The 24,439-nt window shown below is 39.3% G+C and overlaps 1 protein-coding gene across 3 annotated transcripts in view; it reads right to left on the reverse strand.

Moving 5' to 3' along the window:
* The window catches only part of LOC126480846 (alpha-tubulin N-acetyltransferase 1-like), a 98,396-nt gene that overhangs the window by 62,502 nt on the left and 11,455 nt on the right, over positions 1–24,439 (reverse strand). For all 3 annotated transcript variants that reach the window (XM_050104195.1, XM_050104197.1, XM_050104198.1), the window contains 2 exons: positions 16,652–16,823; positions 7,707–7,854 (listed from right to left, as the gene is read on the reverse strand). In XM_050104195.1, coding sequence (XP_049960152.1) covers positions 7,707–7,854; positions 16,652–16,823 — 320 coding nt within the window. The remainder of the gene's footprint in view (positions 1–7,706; positions 7,855–16,651; positions 16,824–24,439) is intronic.

The raw sequence follows: 24,439 nt of genomic DNA on the forward strand, positions 1-24,439 counted from the left end.
GTTTAAAATTAGCCCACAATTCTTCCACGTCCATCGTACCGGAAGTAAATGAAGTCGATTCATTTACTAAGTGGGATGCTAACAACTGCTTATCTGCTCTTTCTAGTAAGAATACTCTCCTAGCCTTCTTGATCGACTTTTTAACTTTCGTAACCATAGTCGTAATGACAACATCATGATCACTAATACCTTCTCAACACTGACACCGTCGATGAGGTCTCGTCTGTTCGTGGCTACCAGATCTAAAATATTTCCATTACGCGTTGGCTGTCGATTTAGCTGCTCGACAGTTTTTGGATAATGTGTTCAAAAGTAATTCACACGATGGCTTGTCTGTACCACCTGTAATGAATCCATAGACATCCCAGCCTATACTAGGTAGGTTGAAGTCACTTCCGACTACTATAGCATGATCCGGGTACTTCTGCGATACAGAATGTAGACTCCCTTTGAATGATGCTAGAACTGTAACGGTGGAACCTGGTGGCCGGTAATAAAACCCAACAATAACTATTTCTCCTAGCCCTGTTAAACGTGTCCAGATAACTTCACAATCACACTCTGCTTCGACCTCAGTATACACAATATTTTTATCAACTGCAATGAAGACACCACCTCCTACGGTGTTCAATCTGTTTTTCTGATACATGTTCCAACCCTCACTAAACATTTCAGAACTTCCTATCTCAGGGTTCAGCCAGGTCTCAGTCCCGAGAATAATTTGCGTGCCACACGCTTCCTGGAAGGCAGTAAATTCAGGAACTTTATTCCGAACACACTGAAAATTTACTGCTAATATCTTGATAGCTGAAGTGTCTTTACACTGAGCATGTCCTGATTTCTCTGCCTGCACGTCGACTGGTGAGTGGTTTCTGAAAAATTTTAAAGTCTCGAGAATGTATAGGCAAGGCAGTGTAAGGATTTCCAACTTTCTGATTATGGGTTTGCAGGAGTCTCTGGGTTTGCTCCCAGTAATAATCCTCATTGCTCTCTTCTGGATTTTGAATGTGCTCAGGGTTTTTGGAGAATTTCCCCAGAATATCACACCATATTTTAGGTGGGCTTGTATGTAAGCGTAGTACGCACTGGTTAATGTTTTCAGTCTAGCACATGATTTCAGTACACTCAATGCATAACAGCCAGTACTAATTCTTGCATTTACCTTTCTTGTATGTGTATTCCATTTCAGGTTATCTTGAACCCACAGACCCAGGGACTTGAAAACAGTGTCAGTATCTATTGGCTGATTATTTACAGTGACAAGTGGCTGAGAGGAATTTGCATTTTGTGTTGTGTGAAAGATCATGGAAGCTCTCTTTTTGGTGTTGAAGGTTAATCTGTTGATTTTAGCCCAGTTGATGAGTTGTTCAGTGGTCAAGTTCACAGTGTTCACAGCTTTCTGCACAGCCTCTGTATTCTCCCCTTTTAGGAGTACAGTTGTGTCATTAGCAAATATTATTGTTTTGTGTGCATCTACATTCAGGCTCAAGTCATTAACATACAGGAGGAAAAGCAGAGGTCCCAACACTGAGCCCTGTGGTACACCTTGCTCTATAGTTTTGCAATTCCTCTGATACCATAGTGTTCTAGTTTTTCCAGCAATATTTTGTGGTCAACAGTGTCGAAAGCCTTTGACAGATCCAGAAATATGCCTGTTATGGGTTGTTTTTATCTAACAGATCTAATAGTGTATTTAAGCAATCGTATACTGCAGTTTCAGTAGATTTGTTGCTTCTGAACCCATGTTAAGCTAAACTTAGTAAATCTATTTTTCCTCTTTTTTTTTTCAATGAAGTCCATCAGTTTTTTGTACATTATTTTTTCAAATACTTTAGAAAAGCCGGATGAGATTGAGATAGGCCTGCAGTTATTCATATCTTTATTATCACCTTTTTTGAAGACAGGAATTACTTTAGAAAGTTTCAGAGCTTCAGGGAAAGCACCTGCCTGGAAAGAACAGTCACAGAGGTGAGTTAATGGTTCAGCAATTGTGTGTACACAATTTTTGATTACAGCTACTGGGATACCATCAATTCCAGCTGAATATGAATTTTTTAACTCTCTGAGGGCTTTTTCAACATCATTTTCAGTGACTTTGGTAATGAAAATTGACTCTGCATATGTGTGATATTTTTGGTTTCCTGGTTGGTAGTTTGTGTTAGGATTATTTTTGACCAATTTTTCAGCTGTGCCCGTAAAGAAATTGTTGAAAGAGTTCACCACAACTTTGCGATTAGATATAAATTCATTATTGAGTTTGATTTCTATGTTCATGTGTGTAGCTTTCATTTCCCCTCTTTACCTTTTTATGATATTCCACATTTCTTTTACTTTATTTCTGGATTTGTCAATGTACTCATCATTTTGCATCCATTTTGCTTGTCTTATCACTCTTCTTAGGATACATGTGTAGTTTTTATAGTATTCGGTTAGTTGGTAGGAGTCAATACTTCGTTTACATATCATATGGAGTGTTCTTTTATGTTTGCATGAGATTTTTATAGCTGGTGTAATCCAAGTCTTGTTTCTATTACTATCATTTATTCTTAGTGGTTTTTGTAGAAAAGCCTGTTCAAAGTGGTGGATCATTTTCTCAAGAAATATGTTGAATTTCATGTCGACATCATTGGCTGCGTACATCTCTGTCCACTTTTCTTTACAAAGGAAGGCATTTAGCTTGTTCAAGTTATCTTGAGTGAAAAACCTTCATAAAGTTTTAGGTAGGACTGGGTTTGAGGTATCTTTGCTAACATCAACCTTTAGAATGACAGCTTGGTGGTCGCTGAATCCTGCGTTGTATACTTCTAGAGTTGGGTTAAGTTTATTTGTGATTCTTCAATTTCTCCGGGCATATTTGTTGCTCTAACAGTCCATGGGTATACTAACGGTTCATAGTGTCCAATGGGCACAAATTTCGGCGATCAGACATGTCGCCATTGTCAGGTGCGCTGACGAATTGAGCTCCTGAGGGCAGGCGGCTGATTTAACCCCCCCCCCCTGTAAACCACACTAAAATGCATAATTCAGCTTGAAGTGCACATTGGTTTTTTCCAGATTCACAATGAAGTAGGTCCCATCTGATATTAAGCTTTTCAGTGTGGTTTTTGGGAGGTAAATTTTCTTGGAGTACCAATACTGTACTATGTCGTATTTGGTTCTTTATTATGGCATAATGCCATAAAAGGCAGAGGATGAAAATGTGCACCTGAAATTCAGCGAACAGTTGAAACTAGCCAATATTGTGGAATGAAACACTTCGTTTCAAATAAATTGAGTGCCTCAGCGGAAAGATTAATAAAGCCAAATTTCTTTAGCAAACTGACAAAAATAGCTTCATTGTTCTGCAAGGCAATTAATGCTTGACTGCTAACTACTTGGAAATAAAATAAAATCATAAAACTGAAACTAATAAAAGTTTTTGCCCTCCCTAATTATGAGAATGTATTTTCATTCACTTGACAGCTCCTGGCCACAGAAATCCGTTTTGTTTTCATTTGACATGGGAGCTCGTACACGAAGAGGAAACTTAACGCAAACATGGATCACGTAGATACTAACCCCCTCTTTCGCATGCGTGAATCTGGCGGCTAGGGCGTGCGAGGAAATTTTTTCTCGTTAGCATCTGGCTGCTTGCTGCTACTGCCAATCCAGCTAACAGAAACACTCCAAGTAGTTGGAAGCAGGAGAAGATATTGCTCATACACGAGTCAACTGCGCATGCACATGAGCCCACTGGCAACTTGTCAAACGAACCTAATGTAAACAGTTGTGATGTCACGCTCATAGAAAGCATTTTATTGTTACTAAGAATTACATAGTCTTCGCCCTAAGGCCTTTGACATATTTTTGCTGTTTGCAGACGCTTGTGTGTGCATGGTGTTTTGTTGTTGTAAATGGTACATTTCCTTTGCCACTCAAGTTTTATTTTTTTTTCTCCCATTTATATTTTATTGCTGCAGTGTCATTCTCCAGTAGCAGGATATACTAACATTATTTGCTAGAGAATCACTTCTTACCAGTCAAAATTACAAAAATTTAACTGAAAGCTAAAGCAATGAAAAATTCCCAGAATTACGAAAAATTCCAAGGTTTTTCCCAGTTTTCTCCTGGATGAAAAAATTCCCGGGTTTTTCCCACTGTTGAGTGTCATTCTGGTGACATAATCAAGACTCTTCCTGGCAACACTTCACACTATGCCATTCAACTGATGCAAGTGGGAACTTATGACACTTGATAGGGCAATCTGCACTTACCCTATGCTTGTGTCATTAGCCACATCTACAAAATTGTGTTTCAGCAGTAGATTGTGAAGGGTTTTTACACTGGTTTTCAGTTTATGTTATTTGTTCTGTAAAGTTGAAGTCTAATGAAGAGGCATTCAATATTCTTCCAATGTCACCACAATTGTTAAACTATTAGGTACTCTAACTACAGCAACATAGTATACAAATTCTAGTAATAAATTAGTATTAATTAATCCATTGCACTTTGGCAGGCATAGCAATGTCCACAATAATGGATGAGAAACTCTTTCATTATGGCCACTTCATCAAATGAAATGCCAGGAAGATAAATTTGAAAGTAAACCAAAAGTGTTTCTTCTTGGTAAATGTTTCCATGTGTCCGAGACATTTATGCTTTAAAATAATGTACTGAAAAAGTGTTGTTTACTTACTTCTGTTGGTGAACAAAATGCCTTTACTCCTAATATAAAACATATCCATAAATTTTAAAACATGAGCCATATTAAATTGTCTGCGAAAGAGATATTCATTCCATGGAATGACTCAACTAAACCAGACTGTATCAGTGTCCAAATATGATTATACTTAACGGCCTGAGTGCTGAGAGTTATTTCCTGAACAGGATGCAAGAAGTGTTACAGAACAAGGCAAGCTCAGCCACAAGATGTTTAACACTCAAAAAACATACAATTAAAGATACTGAAATTGGATATCCCAATTTCAAAGAACTAACAAAACCAGAACATCTCAACCAGTGGGGATATATGCCCCAAATTGTGAAATATGCTTGGCAAGGGACAGGTTATGTTTATTATGTGCTTCAAGAGCTCTGTTCAGTTTTCTTTGTAAGAAATAACTGTGCAGCTGTGTGGGCCTTTGGTGACAGCTGACAGGCTGCAATTCATCTTCCCATGAATCCCTGGGATGCTCTATAAGATTAAGTCATTCATCAGAGCTGAAAAATTGTCCATATTTTTGCAGTACTTCATCTTTGGCCCTCTGGAAGTTGTCAGTATACTTCCTATCAACACCACAGATGCAAAGCACCATATGCCCTTCCAACATGACGACTGCCTTTACCACCACCACCACCACCACCACCACCACCAACAACAACAACGGTTTTGTTTTTCCAGGATTTTACTGTAATTGTCATGGGTACCATTTCACACCCAAATGAATCATTCTGAAGACAAACATGATACACCATTTGAGAGCACATTCCTTCATTCATTCATGGTCCAATCTAGAGGTTTCTGGCTCTACAATAAAAAGGTTTAACTTTGTAGGTATTCACAGCCAGTGTCATTTTGGATTAAATAATTTTGGGTATTGAACCACATTACTGTAACTGCAAAAACAACTAAACTGCCAACATTTTCACCGATCTGCTGCGGTTTTCAGACCTGTTCACTGCTGTATACTGTCATTTTTTGTTATCTGCTATCTACCAGCATCACATATCATTGACAAATTGATGAGGGAGTTACAGAGGGATGTTTGTACGGTATGCTGCTGTCTTACTCTAGTGGCTGATTAGAAAGCAACTCTAGAAGGTAGTGTATTGGCTGTTTGCTGCGTGTGTCACTCTGGTAAGTGACCGCTGGGCAAACTCTAAGTGATTGGAAGGCAATAGCAAATCAGCAGCTTGTATCCAGGAGATGATGCTTTCCTGTAGCAAGGTGGTAAGTTTTGTGGACTGGCAAGATAGCCAATCCACTAGGACGGGAGGCCGAAGGGCACGCGTTTAAGCTCACGCAGGATGGCGTGAGGTCTGGAACAGGACAAGGTCTTTATAGTAGCAAAAATAGTACGTAGCTTCTGGAATACTTAACTTTAATCCACAATTGGTGAACATCGGTCTGACGGTACATGCATCACAAGATAAATAGCAAATGATTATGGCACCTTGCTAGGTCGTAGCAAATGACGTAGCTGAAGGCTATGCTAACTATCGTCTCGGCAAATGAGAACGTAATTTGTCAGTGAACCATCGCTAGCGAAGTCAGCTGTACAACTGGGGCGAGTGCTAGGAAGTCTCTCTAGACCTGCCGTGTGGCGGCGCTCGGTCTGCAATCACTGATAGTTTCGACACGCGGGTCCGACGTATACTAACGGACCGCGGCCGATTTAAAAGCTACCACCTAGCAAGTGTGGTGTCTGGCGGTGACACCGCATTAAGGACACACGGCAGTTCTCTCGCAGCCACCATCTGCACAGCCAAACCCAGATCATGTGGCACAGCTGGTTAGTGAACACACATGGTCCGCCACCATAGGTAACTCCTTGTTTGTGTTGTTACAGCTATTGCCTTTCAACCACAAGAGTTTGCCCACCAATCACTTACCAGAAAGGCACAGGCAACAGATAGCCGACATGCTCTCTTCTACCAATCATCATCTCGAGTTGCCTTCCAATCAGCCACTAGGGTAACACAGGCATAGTGTACTGTATGGCCACCACTCTGTGACAACATCTTCAAATTGTCCAATGACATCTCAGATATACGACGTCAGTTCCATCAGATAACCAGAAATTACAGTACATAACGGAAGACATTCACCAGTACAAAGCAGCGAGTCGCACTGAAGAGGACCGCAGCGAGTCAGTCAAAACATCGGCAATTTACCTGTTTTAGTAATTACAATGACGTGGTACAATACCCAAAACTATTTTATCCAAAATGAAAAGGTTAATCTCTGCATGGCTTTGAGAAACAAACACTGCCATAAATCTCATACTACATCCAACTGCTTTGGACTTCTGACAGAGTCTGTCAGGAAACTATAATTCCCGAGAAAGTTACAAGCTGTACAAGCAAATGCCATGCACCTACTGTTGGATTTTGCTGTGCATTTAAGGCTAACTACCAATCTAGTTGTTGGCGTTACCTTTGGTCCTGCTCTTACCAATCTTAGACTGTAGTCTTCTGTGCTTGAAAACAATTGCCAAAGCTTTGAAATGAATTTCTGTGGCACAATCAATGCTGTGGAGACTGCTGTCTATGTCTAAACTGTATCAGACTCCCAAAGATTCTGCTCTACAAAGCAATATCCAAATGGTGTCTTTCTGACATCAAACAGTAAACTTTGCATAAGACTACAAACTGCTTACAACAAAACTGATAACTATAAAAAATTATGAACTGTTTGTACTATTTTTTGTTATCTTGGAAAAACATGGATAACATACCTTATCAAAGCAAAGAGTATTTATTCTTAGCAGCCTCTAATCTCCAAGCATTTTCTGAGGCTATCTGACAATTAACACTATCTTTAAGGTGAAAACGGGAGGGGGGGGGGGGGGTTGTCTCTTCTGGATCAACAGTGACACTTTAATTGTATTGAGAGTTAGTAGGGCTACAGCACATAATCCAATCATCAATATTACTGCTAGACAATAATAGGATATTTTGCATTAAACCGAACAATAAATGCATAAGAGAAAGCACTAATCCTTCACCTGGATGGTTTTCAAAGAATCCATCATACACAACAAAATTATTATTTTGTGGTAGAATATTCCTCAGACCATAATGTTTTAGAAGGAAATTCATGAACTTCTCTGATGGTCTGTCAATTGCCAAATGAATGGGCAAGACACTCTCCTCCTGCAACAAGGTTTTCAACATTATACAATGAAGCAGCAATTGGAATGATTTAAAAACACACAGAAAATATAAATTTATTTGCGCTGAACTGTTCCTAAAATTAAAAATGGCTGTGTTGTAGAGCAAAAGTCATACTACGGTGGTTGATTAATGATGAGTGTGTAGATGTGTGTACACATTTATCATGACCTGGCCCAGCTACATTGGTGTGCAGCTAAGAAGACAGTTGTTTGATGCACTCGACTCAGAAAGAAAAAGAGAGTAGTTTGCAAAATCAAAAGTGTGCTCTCGTTTTTGTTCCACAACACATACTCTGAGTATTCTTCCCTCTAAGAACTGGTGACACTGTGGTATGCATCAAATGGAGACATGTTTCACACTTTCAGTATTTGAAAAAAGTTATATACATGGAATATTACTGCTGCTGATTATTAATATAATATGTATTGTTTTTGTTTTAGGTGAGCCACAACAAACACTGCAACAAGACAATAGCTGTCACCATACGTGCACTAACATGAAAATCATTTCTAAATGTTCAACGTGCAGCACAACTCTTACATTACAAGGCAGATGCCGCAGAATTACACTGTTGCACTGGTGCATTAACTGGGACAGTGTCTATAGCACAAAACATCACACCACCACCTGCCGTCTTCCTTTCAAATTATTCTAGTACCTATTATGTTGAAGGGCTACCATCCTTTCAAGCAGTTTGCAGAGCAAATTGGTGAGTAATTGGTTCATAGTTGTCTATAGACATTGGTTTCTTGCCTGGTTTAAGGATCAGAACGATGATACTATCTTGTCACTGTGAAGGGAACACTCCTTCTAGCCAAATACGGTTGAAGACCCTGAGTAGATGGAGTCTCTGTGTAATATTCAGATGTTGACTCACCGGATTGTGAATTTAATTGGGGCCTGGCACCAAACTGTGTGATGAGTCAAGAGCCTGAAGCATTCCAAATCAGTGAAAGGTTCATTGTCTAACTTGCTGTGATGAGTATTAAAGGACAGAGAGATGTCTCCAACTTATCTTTTGTTTGTTCAAATGGTAGCCAAGTAAGAAGAGGACACCGATGCAGTCCCAAAGTGCAGTGCATGATATTCTACAGAAATCACTGCATTGGAACAAATACCACCATGATGGAAAAGACCCAGAACAGTTATTGGTCTTTGGTGGCCCAGAAGACAATGAAGCTTGGCCCACACCTGGGATGAAAAGGTATGCATTCCCTAACAGAAAACATAACACTTCCAGTATTCCCTTTTACTAAATTTAATTAGATAGTGAACCTTTGTGAGAAGCCATTTAAAAGTGACGAGGGCAGTCTGTGAACGATGCCACTCAAAACATTGCAGGGCCCTTCAAGGATCCTGGAAAGTTGTTGCTATGTCTTTGGTCAACTAGCGGGTGGCAGAGAGGGATTGTAGAAAGGGGTATAGCAGTTCCAACTGTGAAGTTATAGCTCTAGGAGAATACATACATATTTTTCTCTTCTTGTTTTATTCATGATTTTTCACAATAAATGCTGATACATTGAAATATTACAAAAACATTCATGGTTCAATGTTCTGTAGATATCATTGTTGTAAGAGAGCCTGTTTTCGACTATCAAGACAAAACAATCGAGTGGTAGGGTGGTGACTTGGAGAATGCTGATTGCTGATGTGCAGCATCGCTGCTGTGTTAGTTTTCATGTGTGCAGGCATGGATAATACATTTATATCAATAAGTGTATTGTACTGTGTCAACTGCAGAAAGACAACGATTAATACTGAGTAAACTGTGAACTATGCACTCTTCTTTATGTGCGGATAAACCAGGACAGTTTTCACATGTGTAATAGACACAAATAATTGATTCACTAGTGAAACAATGTGTATGCACAATATCAGCCTTGAGTGTTTTGAGAACTGATTTGATGTGATTAAGCCTTGGACTGTGTCATATCAGTCACTGAACTGAAACAGTTTCACGGGTGCAACGAGCAGAAAAGTGTACTGGATGAATATTCTAGATAAATACGTCTGTTCTACATTTCAAACTTTCACACTTTTGAGCTGCAATCCCATGGCATCAAGCTCATGATGTCAGCCGCAACAGTACAGGAGCCTTATTAGATGTTCATGGTTAATGTTGTTACCAGGCCCATTAGGGTATATATGGGGCATGAACAGCATCAGATGTTTAGTGATCATTGTGAAGGACACACATATTTACTCATTTGAGACAGCATTATCAGCACCCGACAGAGTTTGAAAGGGGCCCGATTGTGGGTCTCCATTTGTAGATCTGGTTGAATTGTTCAGTATCCACATTTATGGGGCATTCGGATGTGATCTGGAGACATTATTTTCAATGTAGAATCATGAAATACCAGCATCACATGTCAACTTCACCACACTGTCTCAGAATCCTGCAATGAGGTGAGGGACAGCCAATGGAGTATGTTTGAAAAAGATTTAACTGCGAACAGGTTCTCAGTTTCAAAAGTAATGTAAGAGAATGGTAACTATTTTCTCTTTAAAATAAAATATTCATGCAGTTGTAATATTGTAATTTTTCAATCTACAATACAATGTCATTGTAATGGTACCAACATGTAGATTATGTTTTTGCTCCCCATCTTTTCCTATAACTTATCTGCTACTGACAAAAATAATAGTGACATGTGCTCTCAGTCATTCAGTACCTTTAAATACACTGCCTGACAAAAAAGGGAATCACCTAAACAGGAGGAGAAATCAAAATGAAACTTCATGGATTGAGATGATCTGTGATGTTATTGCAATGATTACAAAACTGAGTCACATTTACAAGTAACTTGGCTGTATGAACCGAAAAAATATCAGTATCACAATACATCCCCTATGGTCTGGACACATACATTGATTTATTGATAAGGGGTCATAAAACCATTGTATACTCTGCTGAGGCAAGCTAGCTCGCAACTGTTGTAATCGGTACTCAATATCATACACAACGGTACTGCAACATAGTTGACATCCAAGCTGGTCCCACAAATTTTCTATTGAGGACAGATCTCATGATCTTGTAAGCCTAATTCAACATCATGTAGACACCTCATAAAGATGTGCCATGTAGAGAAGAAGCATTGTCCTGTTCAAAAATCGAGCCACAATATTGCATTATGAGAGGTAACATGCGAGGACACAGGATGTTTGTGACATACTGTTGTGCTGTCAGAGTTCCCTCAATCATGGCTCCCCACACCACGACGCTGGGAGTAACACCACTGTGCCTCTCCTAAACATTCGAAGAATGAGATAGAGAACTCTCCAGGTTGCCATCATACTCGTCAACAATGGTCACCTGGAGCGGTATGGAACCACAATTCAACACTGAACATAATCTGATGACATTTATCAGCTGTCCGTGCTTCCCAGTCATGACACCACTCCAAATGCAGCCTTTTGTGTTCCGGCGTTAAAGGTATCCCACGCGTAGGATAGAAATTCACTAGTCCAGCTGCTGCTAGTATTCGACCAATGGTGTCGGAATGCTGCAGGAGTCCATTACTTCTCCTCAGATGGCAAATGCTCACCTGAAGGTGGTTGTGATGTGCTTGTACAATGCACTAATCCTCCCTTGTGGTGGTCAGTGGTGGTCGAGCAGAACCTTGACAATGAGTACTCCGTCCCTCAGGTACCCAAGTAATCTAACATCAAGCCACTGTCACATCCAAATGGCCCCACAAATCTGGATATTACAAGATTCGACTAGCCAGGCAAATAGAAAGCCAGAAGGAGGTCCATCCGAACACTGTCATGTGCTGATAATGCTGTCTCACACAAGTACATTGCATCTCCAAGTCCTTCACAGTGATCACTCAACATCTGGCACTGTTCACGCTGTTTACATACCTTAAAAGGCCTCATAACAGCACCAAACATATACAACTTTCATCACTTTAGTGTCCAATCTACCTATCACAGAGAACTGCAACTCTAATCAATCATGTACCTGCCAATGGTGCATACATGTACTAAGTTACATTGATGTCCGACCATGTCTTCTGGGAGCTTCACTCTTTTTGTCATGCAGTGCATATTTTGTATACTCATTTCTCATGCAGTAAACAAATATTTTCCAGAAATTAACAGTTTTCCAACCCACCATTATACACCAGGCACACAAAACTATCTTCACAATACTTCGTTCTGACTGGCCAAGAACTGCTGCCTGTGTGGTATTCGAATTTTACAGCTTTGTTTGTATTATTACACAAGTTGGAACCATCAGTGTATTTCAAGTAACTGAGAGCATTTCTGAAAGCATGCATACTTATTATTCAACATCTTTTGCACTATGTATTTGTAGCAACTATATTTTATGCTAGCAAATAAAGTTTAATTTTCTTGATTCTGGATTTTTTATGTCTGATTAATTATATGAGTCTGTTTTATAGCTTTCGAGTTACATAGTAAATTTAATTTGATTCTTTTGACTCATAGTCCCGCACGTAGAATTCATCACAGTTGACTAAAGCACTACAGTTTATTCACTCCACCACAACAAGATTAGGTCACCAATTTATGACACACTCATTTGTTGTTGTTGTTGTTGTTGTGGTCTTCAGTCCTGAGACTGGTTTGATGCAGCTCTCCATGGTACTCCACCCTGTGCAAGCTTCTTCATCTCCCAGTACCTATTGCAACCTACATCCTTCTGAATCTGCTTAGTGTATTCATCTCTTTGTCTCCCTCTACGATTTTTACCTCCACGCTGCCCTCCAATAATAAATTGGTGATCCCTTAATGCCTCAGAATATGTCCTACCAACCGATCCCTTCTTCCAGTCAAGTTGTGCCACGAATTTCTCTTCTCCCCAGTTTTATTCAATACCTCCTCATTAGTTACGTGGTCTACCCATCTGATCTTCAGCATTCTTCTGTAGCACCACATTTCGAAAGCTACTATTTTCTTCTTGTCCAAACTATTTATTGTCCATGTTTCACTTCCACACATGGCTACACTCCTACAGATACTTTCAGAAATGACTTCCTGACACTTAAATCTACACTCAATGTTAAATTTCTCTTCTTCAGAAATGCTTTCCTTGCCATTGCCAGTCTACATTTTATATCCTCTCTACTTTGACCATCATCAGTTATTTTGCTCCCAAAATAGCAAAACTCTTCTTCTACTTTAAGTGTCTCGTTTCCTAACCTGATTCCCTCAGCATCACCCGACTTAATTTGACTACAATCCATTATCCTCGTTTTGCTTTTGTTGATGTTCATCTCACATCCTCCTTTCAAGACACTGTCCATTCTGTTCAACTGCTCTTCCAGGTCCTTTGCAGTATCTGACAATTACAATGTCATCGGCGAACCTCAAAGTTTTTATGTCTTCTCCATGGATTTTAATACCTACTCCAAATTTTTCTTTTGTTTCCTTTACTGCTTGCTCAGTATACAGACTGAATAACATTGGGATAAGCTACAACCCTGTCTCATTCCCTTCCCATACACTGCTTCCCTTTCATACCCCTCGACTCTTATGACTGCCATTTGGTTTCTGCACAATTTGTAAATAGCCTTTCGCTCCCTGTATTTTACCCCTGCCACCTTCAGAATTTGAAAGAGAGTATTTCAGTCAACATTGTCAAAAGCTTTCTCTAAGTCTACAAATGCTAGAAATGTAGGTTTGCCTTTCCTTAATCTATCTTCTAAGATAAGTCGTAGGTTCAGTATTGCCTCACATGTTCCAACATTTCTACAGAATCCCAACTGATCTTCCCCGAGGTTGGCTTCTACCAGTTTTTCCATATGTCTGTAAGGAAATCGCGTTAGTGTTTTGCAGCTGTGACTTATTAAACTGATAGTTTAGTAATTTTCACATCTGTCAACACCTGCTTTCTTTAGGATTGGAATTGTCATATTCTTCTTGAAGTCTGAGGGTATTTCACCTGTCTCATACATCTTGCTCACCAGATGGTAGAGTTTTGTCATGGCTGGCTCTCCCAAGGCTGTCAGTAGTTATAATGGAATGTTGTCTACTCATGGGGCCTTGTTTCGGCTTAGGTCTTTCAGTGCTCTTTCAAACTCTTCACGCAGTATCATATCTCCCATTTCATCTTCATCTACATCCTCTTCCATTTCCATAATGTTGTCCTCAAGTACATCACCCTTGTATAGACCCTCTATATACTCCTTCCACCTTTCTGCTTCCACTTCATTGCTTAGAACTGGGTTTACCTTATTTAAATTTAGGTCAACCATTCCCATTGTGTTATACGGCAGGATGGATGTTCGCATCAGACACATCCCACAACCTCATCAATGCAATCTGACAAGAGGGTATGAATGCGACAGTAGATGTATACAACTGCCAATTGGCACATCTAAGATCCGAACATGGCAATTCGCCCATTGGGCAGTGACAAGGGAGTTACATGATCACCAAAAAGTGGTCATGTCACAAAGATCATCATGTAGCAACCACTGTAGCAGAGGCACGAGACTAGGGGACGAGATCTTGTGATCAACAGCCAAAAAGGCACCATGGGTGGCATTAAAGTGGATAGGAGTACCGTCACTGAGGAGACACAGATCAAGATCAAAAAGAAGCTGTTCAATTAGAATGATCCAACCAGATGACCTAGTATTTACCCACACTGGGTGCTGTGAATTGAAATCCAAGTAGGAAAAAAGTGGGGGAGAGTTGCTGAATTAAGGTATTCATCTCAAGGTATGCAAGTGCCTTGCCTCTGTGTAAATTAATGTTCCAAACGATGGTCACTGGGGTCATTCACACATGGAATGAGTAACAAACAAGGGTCCTCACAGAAGATCAGTAAGTAGCAACAGAGCAAATATGAGTAAATCGAACATTTTAATTTGCAGTATCTGTCACTGACATGTGATGATTAACTGAATCTGAGCTTGTCCTTGCACCACAGGGTAATCGTCATTGGCACAACTGTGTTAAGACTTACAGAAATTTTGCAACAAACAAAAAGTATCTTTTTTTATTAAATTTATAAATTAGAAATCAAAATACGAGGGTTATTCCAAAAGTAAGGTCCGATTCGCCGTAACTATTGAAATTTGGCGCCAATGACAAAACACGCATGCGCGCCGACTCCCGGCAAGCCTTGCGCGTCAAACGCCGCCATTCGCTTTGTTACTGTTGCTGAGTGTAGTTCACAGTGTCACTTTACAATGTTTAAGACAATTGATCAGCCCGCCGATTGTGAAGTAAGGGCAGTGATACGGTTTTTGTCTGCAAGAAACAATTCAGCGGCGGAAATCCATCGGCAGATTACTGAAGTGTACGGTCCTAACATAATGAGCGACAGTAAAGTGCGCAAGTGGGTGCGAGCTTTTAATGAAGGACGGGATAATGTGCACGATGAACCACGGTGTGGCCGACCATCAGTGATTTCAGACGATTTGGTCAATGCGGTTGACAAAAAAATTCGTGAAGATCGCCAATTCACTATTACAGTCGTAGACATGCATTTTCCGAATGTGAGTAGAACAACTTTGTACAGAATTGTGTCTGAACATTTGAAGTTTCACAAATTGTGTGCCCGTTGGGTTCCCAGGCTGCTTACTGAGCCCCAACGAATGAAAAGAATGGCTTTTGCTCTTGATTTTTTGGAGCGATATCATAAGGAAGGTGACAGTCTTTTAGACAATGTTGTCACAGGGATGAGACATGGGTTTCTCACATCACTCCAGAGTCTAAACGTCAGTCAATGCAATGGCGTCACACGTCATCGCCAGTCAAGGTCAAGGCAAAGCAGACAATCTCAACACGTAAGGTTATGGCGACTGTGTTCTGGGATAGACGTGGAGTATTGGTAGTCGACTTTATGGAGAGAGGAACAACGATTAATAAAGCCGCCTACTGCGCTACCCTGACTAAACTTCGACGTGCAATCCAGAATAAGCGACGTGGTCTTTTGTCGTCTGGAATCTTGTTGTTGCATGACAATGCACCCCACACTGCAAATGAAACGCAAGCTCTGATCAAGAAATTTGGATGGGAACAGATGGACCATCCTCCTTACAGTCCGGACCTGGCGCCAAGTGATTTCCACCTGTTCCGTTACTTAAAGGAGTTTCTCGGCGGCAAGCGCTTCGACACAGATGATGAAGTGAAAGAAGCAGTTAAGGACTGGTTATCGTCACAGGCGGCCGATTTCTATAACATGGGCATTCAAAAGCTTGTTGAACGATGTGACAAATGTTTAAATAAGTATGGAAGTTATGTAGAAAAATAGATAAAGATGTAAGGAATGTAAATAAAACAATTGTTTTGAAAAAACATTTTAGTTTTGATTTTTTTTTTATAACCGGACCTTACTTTTGGAATAACCCTCGTAATATCAGTCAATAAGAACACTTAACCAGAAGGATGTCTGCACAATATCCTTTCAAGATACTATCCATACCAGAAATTTTCTGTACTATTGTATTATTTAGACTTCTTCCAATGTTGACTTACAATACACACAATCAAATCTATTTCCTTTACATATTTTGTAAGAGAGCAGAGACTTATGACATCCTGCATACACTAACACAATTGTGACAGCACACAAGCTGATAATTTTACACAGCTTTCTAAGTGTCTTCCTTGGCTGTAACAGCAACTCCAATTTATTCACTCAGTGCAATTTTTTCATTTATTTTTCACACCTTTTCATGCTACGTTTTACTACATTAGTAGTTCAGCTTCAATATACTATCCACTGTGAAACGCAGTATGATGTAAAATACTTACCAAAAGTCAAAAATAGTCTTAATGTGGTGACACCTACCTGCAGCATATACTCATACAATATTTTTCCCATTCCCATACGTTGCTTTGACTCATGGATGTAAAAATCTAGTATACAAAGAGGCTCCACTTCTTTATGGGCTCCAGATGCATCAAACACAAACAGTTTCTTCCGTCCCACTTTAAGCAGGCCAATAACTGTACCTTTCCCACTGAAACATTGTGTGTAAAAATAACATTCATTAAAATATATTTTCGAAGAAAAAACAAAATAAATCTTATCAATGAAATATTAAGTATACAATACAGAATGAGGCAGTCTGTTTATTAGCAACTGGCATAGAAGCAACTATAGCTTGAACGTAAATGCAGAAGCGGAACTGTTCAGGTTTTGTAAGTGGTAGTGCCTTCACTGATATAAAAAGAGGAAGCACAAAATGTGAAAATGTGATTAATTACAATGTATGTACTATGTTGTTGTTGTGGTCTTCAGTCCAGAGACTGGTTTGATGCAGCTCTCCATGCTACTGTATCCTGTGCGAGCTTCTTCATCTCCAAGTAACTACCGCAGCCTACATCCTTCTGAATCTGTTTAGTGTATTAATGCCTTGATCTCCCTCTACGATTTTTACCCTCCGCACTTTCCTCCAATACTAAATTGATGATCCCTTGATGCCTCAGAACATGTCCTACCAACCGATCCCTTCTTCTAGTCAAGTTGTGCCACAAATTCCTCTTCTCCCCAATTCTATTCAGTACCTCCTCATTAGTTACGTGATCTACCCATCTAAATTCAGCATTCTCCTGTAGCACCACATCTCAAAACCTTCTATTCTTTTCTCATCTAAACTAATTACCGCCCATGTTTCACTTTCAAACATGGCTACACTTCATACAAATACTTTCAGAAACAACTTCCTGACATTTAAATCTATATTCGATGTTAACAAATTTCTCTTCTCCGGAAAAGTTTTCCTTGCCTTTGCCAGCCTACATTTTTTATCCTCTCTACTTCAACCATCATCAGTTCTTTTGCTCCCAAAATAGCAAAACTCTTCTACTACTGTGTCTCATTCCTAATCTAATTCCCTCAGCATCACCTGATTTAATTTGACTACGTTCCATTACCCTCGTTTTGCTTCTACTAATGTTCATCTTATATCCTCCTTTCAAGACACTGTCCATTCTTTTCAACTGTTCTTCCAGATCTTTTGCTGTCTTTGGCCAAATAACAATGTCGTCGGCAAAATCTCAAAGTTTTTATTTCTTCTCATTGGATTTTAATTCCTACTTTGAATTTTTCTTTTGTTTCCTTTAGTGCTTGCTCAATATAAAGATTGAGTAACATCGGAGATAAGCTACAACCCTGTCTCACTCCCGTCCTCACCGTTGCTTCCCTTTCATGGCCCTCGACTCATAACTGCCATCTGGTTTCTTGTACAAAATATAAATAGCATTACGCTCCCTGTATTTGATGTCTGCCATCTTTGGAATTTGAAAGATAGTATTCCAGCCAACATTGTCAAAAGCTTTCTCTAACTCCATAAATGCTACAAATGTAGGTTTGCCTTTCCTTAATCTATATTCTAAGATAAGTTGTAGAGTCAGTAATGTCTCAGGTGTTCCAACATTTCTACAGAATCCCAACTGATCTTCCCTGAGGTCAGCTTCTACAGTTTTTCAATTTGTCTGCAAAGAATCCATGTTAGTATTTTGCAGGCGTGACTGATTAAACTGATAGTTTGGTAATTTTCCACCTGTCAACACTTGCTTTTTTGGGATTGGAATTATTATATTCTTCTTGAAGTCCGAGGGTATTTCGCCTGTCTCATACATCTTGCTCACCGGATGGTAGAGTTTTGTCAGGGCTGGTTCTCCCAATGCCATCTGTAGTTCTAATGGCATGTTGTCTACTCCCAGGGCCTTGTTTCGACTTAGGTCTTTCACTGCTCTGTCAAGTTCTTCACACAGTAGTATATCTCCCATTTCATTTTCTCTTGCGTCCTCTTCCATTTCCATAATACTGCCCTCAAGTACATTGCTCTTGTGTAGACCCTCTATATACTCCTTCCACCTTTCTGCCTCCCCTTCTTCGCTTAGAACTGGGTTTCCATCTGCGCTCTTAATATTCATACAAGTTGTTCCCTTTTCTCCAAAGGTCTCTCTAATTTTCCTGCAGGCAGTTTCTATCTTACTCCTAGTGATATATGCCTCTACATCCTTACATTTGTCCTCTAGCCATCCCTGCTTAGCCATTTTTCACTTGCTGTCGATCTCATTTTTGAGACGTTTGTATTCCTTTTTGCCTGCTTCATTTACTGCATTTTTTTATATTTTCTCCTTTCATCAATTAAATTCAAAATCTCTTCTGTTACCCAAGGATTTCTATTAGCCCTTGTCCTTTTACATACTTGATCCACTGCTGCCTTCACCATTTCATCTCTCAAAGCTACCAACTCTTCTTCTACCACATTTCTTTCCCTCATTCTTGTAAATCATTCCCTAGTGCTCTCTGAAACACTTTACGACCTCTGGTTCTTTCTGTTTATCCAAATGCCACCTCCTTAAACTCCCAACTTCATGCAGTTTCTTCAGTTTTAATCTACAGTTCATAACCAGCATATTGTAGTCAGAGTCCACATCTGCCCCTGGAAATGTCTTACAATTTAAAACCTGGTTTCTAAATCTCTGTCTTACCATTACATAAACTATCTGAAACCTTCCATTGTCTCCAGGCCTCTTCCACGTACACAAACTTCTTTCATGATTCTTAAACCAAGTTTTAGCCTTGATTAAGTTATGCTCTGTGGAAAATTCTACCAGGCAGCTTCCTTTTTCATTCCTAACCCCCATTCCATATTCACCTACTACTTTTCCTTTTCTTCCTTTTCCTACTATCGAATTCCAGTCCTCCACAACAATTAAATTTTCATCTCCCTTCACCATCTGAATAATTTCTGTTATCTCATCATACATTTCTTCTGTCTCTTCATCATCTGCAGAGCTAGTTGGCATATAAACTTGTACTACTGATGTACAAATGGGCCTCATGTCTATCTTTGCAACAATAATGTGTTCACTATGTTGTTCGTAGTAGCTTACCCGCGCTCCTACTTTTTTGTTCATTATTAGACCTACCTGTATTACTGCTACTTGATTTTGTATTTATAACCCTGTAGTCATCTGACCAGAAGTCTTGTTCCTCCTGCTACCAAACTTCCCTTTTTAAATTTTTTAACCTACCTGTCCAATTAAGGGATCTGACATTCTATGCTCCAGTCCGCAGAACATCAGTTTTCTTTCTCCTGGTAACAACTTCCTCCAGAGTAGTCCCCACCCGGAGATCCGAATGGGGGACTATTTCACCTCCGGAATATTCTACCCAAAATTTATAGCTGTATTTTGCCCTTGCTTTCAGCTATGCTATATACAAGGAAAAACCACTGACATCATCACATTAAGAGTGCTACACAAGACACTGCACTCATGGTTTTTTCATTTGTGATTCTGTTGACCCATTACAGTTAGTTCTGATTCAGCAGTTGGTAAAAAACACAAGGTGCGTTCAAAAAATGCAGTGAATTACTTTTTTTAGTAATAACTGCTGACATTACAGCTATTTGATGTAATCTGTCCAACATCCTGATCCGTTGGGACTGGCAGCATCAAGATGGAACACGTTCTGACTTGTCAGAGTTCAGAGATGCAAGAGTGAAGTTGTGCCTGTCATGCATCAAGAACTTCGAATATCATATGAACATTTAAGTTTTGTTCCAAGTTTGGAAAAGAAAGAAAAAAAATGCTAAATAAACTTGTGAAATGTTGAAAGTGGTGTATGGCAATAATGCTATAACTCTGGAGGCTGTTACAAGTAGTACAAGTGACTTGAAAACAAAAATGACTCAGTAGAAGACTAACAATGTTGTGAATGTCATTAACCACAAAAACAGCAAAAACAAAAGGAAACTTACAAAATGTGGCAAAAATTGTTCATTCAAACAAGCGAATAACAATTCAAGAGCTTACTGAAGAACTTAAAATCTCGTATGAATCTGCGCGAAGAATTTTAAATAAATATTTGCAGATGAGATGAGAGTGCAAAGGTTTGTTTCCAGATTTTCCAGTAATGAACACAAGGAAAATGGAGTGTCAGTTTGCACGGAGTTGACGGATTATCTTCATTCAGATCCTGATTTCATGTCTAAAACTGTAAGTGTAGATGAAACCTGGGTCAATAGGTATGACCCTGATCATTCCAACAGGAACAATTGTAAAAGCCAAAATGGAAGAATTGCTTCTTTCTTCATAATGACACCAGGCTGTGCCTCACCTTCCATTTGATTCCTGAGTTTTTGGTTGCAGCAAATGCTCCTGACTGTCCACATCCACTTTACTCACCCGATTTAGCACCAAGCAACTTCTGGCTCTTCCCAAAAATTAAAACCATACTTACAGGAAAACTTTAAATACCATTCCCAACACGGTGGGGACCACGGCAGAGTAGATTAATGTCCTTCCAAAAGAAGCCTTCCAGTCATGGATTCAACATTGGGATATATGCATTGCTTGCCGAGGCAGTACTTTCAAGGAGATTAAATCAAATTCCAAGTAATCTAATTACATTATTTCTAATAAAAATATTCACTGCCCTTTTTTTAATCACACCTCATATGCACTGAGGGTTGGGAACAAATAGTCAGCTATTAATCCTTTTACTGCTGTGGGCATCTACACACATCCTGCTATGCTGTTTGCTAGGTGTTGTGGTCTGTGTAAGTGTGCCACTTTGGTTTTCCTACACTGCTATGAATGTCTGTACAGCATAATCTGTATCACTTCAGACATGTAGGTTATCTTCATAGTCTCTGATGTTATTGAATTTAGCATATGTTAAAATTCAGGAGTACCTATGAAACACTTTTTTTTTTTTTTGTTTTCTCCAAAAAAAATCCTGTCCCAAGATACAGGCCTCCAAAGATGACACTGCGAACACCATTTTGAAGGTAAAAATTTCGGAAATTTTTTTTAAAATGCTGTCATTCTGTAACAGTTCTCGATATTTTGTTACAGTTTTTTTATTTGAAAGATAATTGCTTTATGATTACAATGGTATCCTCCACTTGGACATACCTTTCAAAATTCTTTCACTGTCACCTTTTGAATCTTTTTTTATAATGTACAGATTTTTTTTTTTTAATACCAATCCAGGAAAGTTAGAATTTTTCTTTTGATTAGTACCATGTAGTACCATATTCTCTGTAAAGGAGAGCTTCCACTTTTGGACAGGTTTCATTTCTTAAAAATATTTTTTTTTTTAATTTTTAAGGGTAATGTATGTTTCCACTGAAGATGTTTCTTACTCATTTCTTTGTTACAATGTTTTTTTCTATTGTCTTTGTTGCAGTTATTTCTTTTCACTTTCATTGTTGCGGGTATTTCTTACTCTTTGTTGTGTTTTCTTGTCAGTTTCCTTGTCGTGCTTCTTCATTGCAGGTTACTGTATTTTAGATGTTCAGTGCTAATACGTTTACTGAAGAGGCTTCTAAGAAATCTGAGACCATCCAGCGAGTTCTGTGTTTTCGTGAGTAATTTGCCAGTTGACAGAGCCGCAGTGTGTTTTGTGAAAGGGACTGTTTGAAATGTCTTCTGACTGGGGCCACAGGAGAGTGAAGTGTGCTCACTATTTCCATATTTTAAAAAAACACCTTTGTTCAGGTTGGGAATAAGTGTTCTCCTTTGAAGACCCAGTATCAAAGTGAAGATGTTTCCAGTGACGACTTTTTATGTTCTAAATGTTTTGACAGAACAACAACTATGATAGTATCTGAACAAAGGTGAAGCCTCCCATGAAGCAGATGATACCGATTTTGCATCAATAGAGGGAGAATTAAATACCCTAAATCAGTCAACTACAGAGGTAGATGTCAGCCCTGTTAAGAAACCGTGGTCAGTGAAATTGAGTCATAAGCTCTATGCATCAAGAAAGCGCTGAGAAATTATTAAAGCTATGCATGAATACACTACAGCAAAACTGACCATTCTCTTCAAAGTACACATTCCATCTTCAGAAAAGAATGAGCCAAAGCACTCTTTGCACCTCTTGTCAGGAATTTTTCACAAATGTCAATTCAGCTGTTGAATATTGTGCATCCTACAGCGGAAAGGTGCAAGTTTTAACTATTATTCCAGAGACATTATCAAAGAAAACAATTTCGAACCATGTTCCATCAGTTTCAAGGTACACGGTATACAAATCAAGAAATGTGGGGTCAGTAAAAGGAGTCTTTGGAAGACCAGATGCTTTAATGGTCATCCTGTAGAAGCAGCTGAAGTTCAAATAGCGCAGTAATTTCATCTGGAAGATAAATGAGACTGTTCTCGCCAGACTGCCAACAAAAAAAGACACTATAACTGTAACAGTTGAAGGTCAAAAAGTTGTGAAAGTGAAGAGGTACATGACTCGCAGTATTACAGAAACTTTTGCAATTTATAAGAGTAACTATACGATTTCACATATTGGAAGATCAAAATTTTATGCACTACAAGCTAAGTGGGTAGTTCCACACCCACCTCAAGATGTCTGCCTATGTGTGTACTGTGCAAATTTTGAACTTTGTGTGGTAACTTGGAAGAACTTACTGGAGCACGCGACGTGACATATGACAAGTTGTTTGGGCATGTCATTAGTAGTCTGTGATGTAAAGCGAGAGACTTGTTTGTTTCAAGAATGCGGTGACTGCCCTGGAAAGGGAGGACTGTCTTTATAGACACTTGACCCGCAATACGTAGCAGATAACTCTGCAGAAATTACATATGTGAGATGGGAAGAAAATAAAAAAGACCATTGCCTGTGGCAGTTTCATTGATGAACTTGGTAAAAGGTCAGTGAAAGCAGTGACACACCAGCATCTGAATAAATTGCAATAACAACACATTGCAGAAGTGAAACGGTGTGTACAGGCTGAAAAACTATGTTTGGTGCTTCACTGTGATTTTGCTGAGAACTGGATTGTAATTCCCCCACAGGAAGTACAAAGGTATCACTGGAGTAATGACCAGGTTTCAATTTTTACAGGAGTGACATATTTTCTGAACAAGACCGCAAGTGTTGCAGTTACAAGTGATGACACAGGACATGACTCAGCACATGCTTTGCTAACAATGCACAAAATTCTTCAACTGCAAACAGAGGCAGAGAACATCTTTATTATTTCTGATGGTGCTCTTGGTCATTTTAAAAATTGTTACCAGCTGTTCAAACTGAGTAAGTCACTTGTGCCAACTGACTGGGTATACAGTGCTACTGGTCACGGAAAGGGGCCTTGTGATGGTGTAGGAGGCCTGCTGAAGCACCATGCTACAAAACAATCTTTCCAGGCCAAATGCAGCTGTGATTCAGAATGCAGAGGATTTTACGAGAGTCATGAAATCTTACACATCCACAGCCCTCATTCTTTTGTCCAAATAGAAAATCGAAGAATTCCATGAGCAGAAAAAAGAAGAATGGTCCAAACTAACTACTCCTGTGAAAGGAATTCACAAGACACATTTTCGGATTCAAAGTGATGGGTGAACTCATACTGCATGCTCTTTAAAGAGCAAGAAAAAAGAAATTTCGTTTATTTGGCCAACAGCTCAGAAACAGCAGGATAATATTCAGATCACAACATGAGGAGGGGGATGTTTGTGGCATGTGTGTATGACTGTGACTGGTGGATTGCAGAGATTATAGATATCGGTTATTAGTTAAACGAAATAGTAATGAACTTTAGCTACCACATGGACCAGCTGCTAGACATAGTTTTCCAGAAGGACAGCAACAATGCCG

Source organism: Schistocerca serialis, chromosome 5 (assembly GCF_023864345.2).
Source record: "Schistocerca serialis cubense isolate TAMUIC-IGC-003099 chromosome 5, iqSchSeri2.2, whole genome shotgun sequence".
NCBI classification, from domain to species: Eukaryota; Metazoa; Arthropoda; class Insecta; order Orthoptera; family Acrididae; genus Schistocerca; species Schistocerca serialis.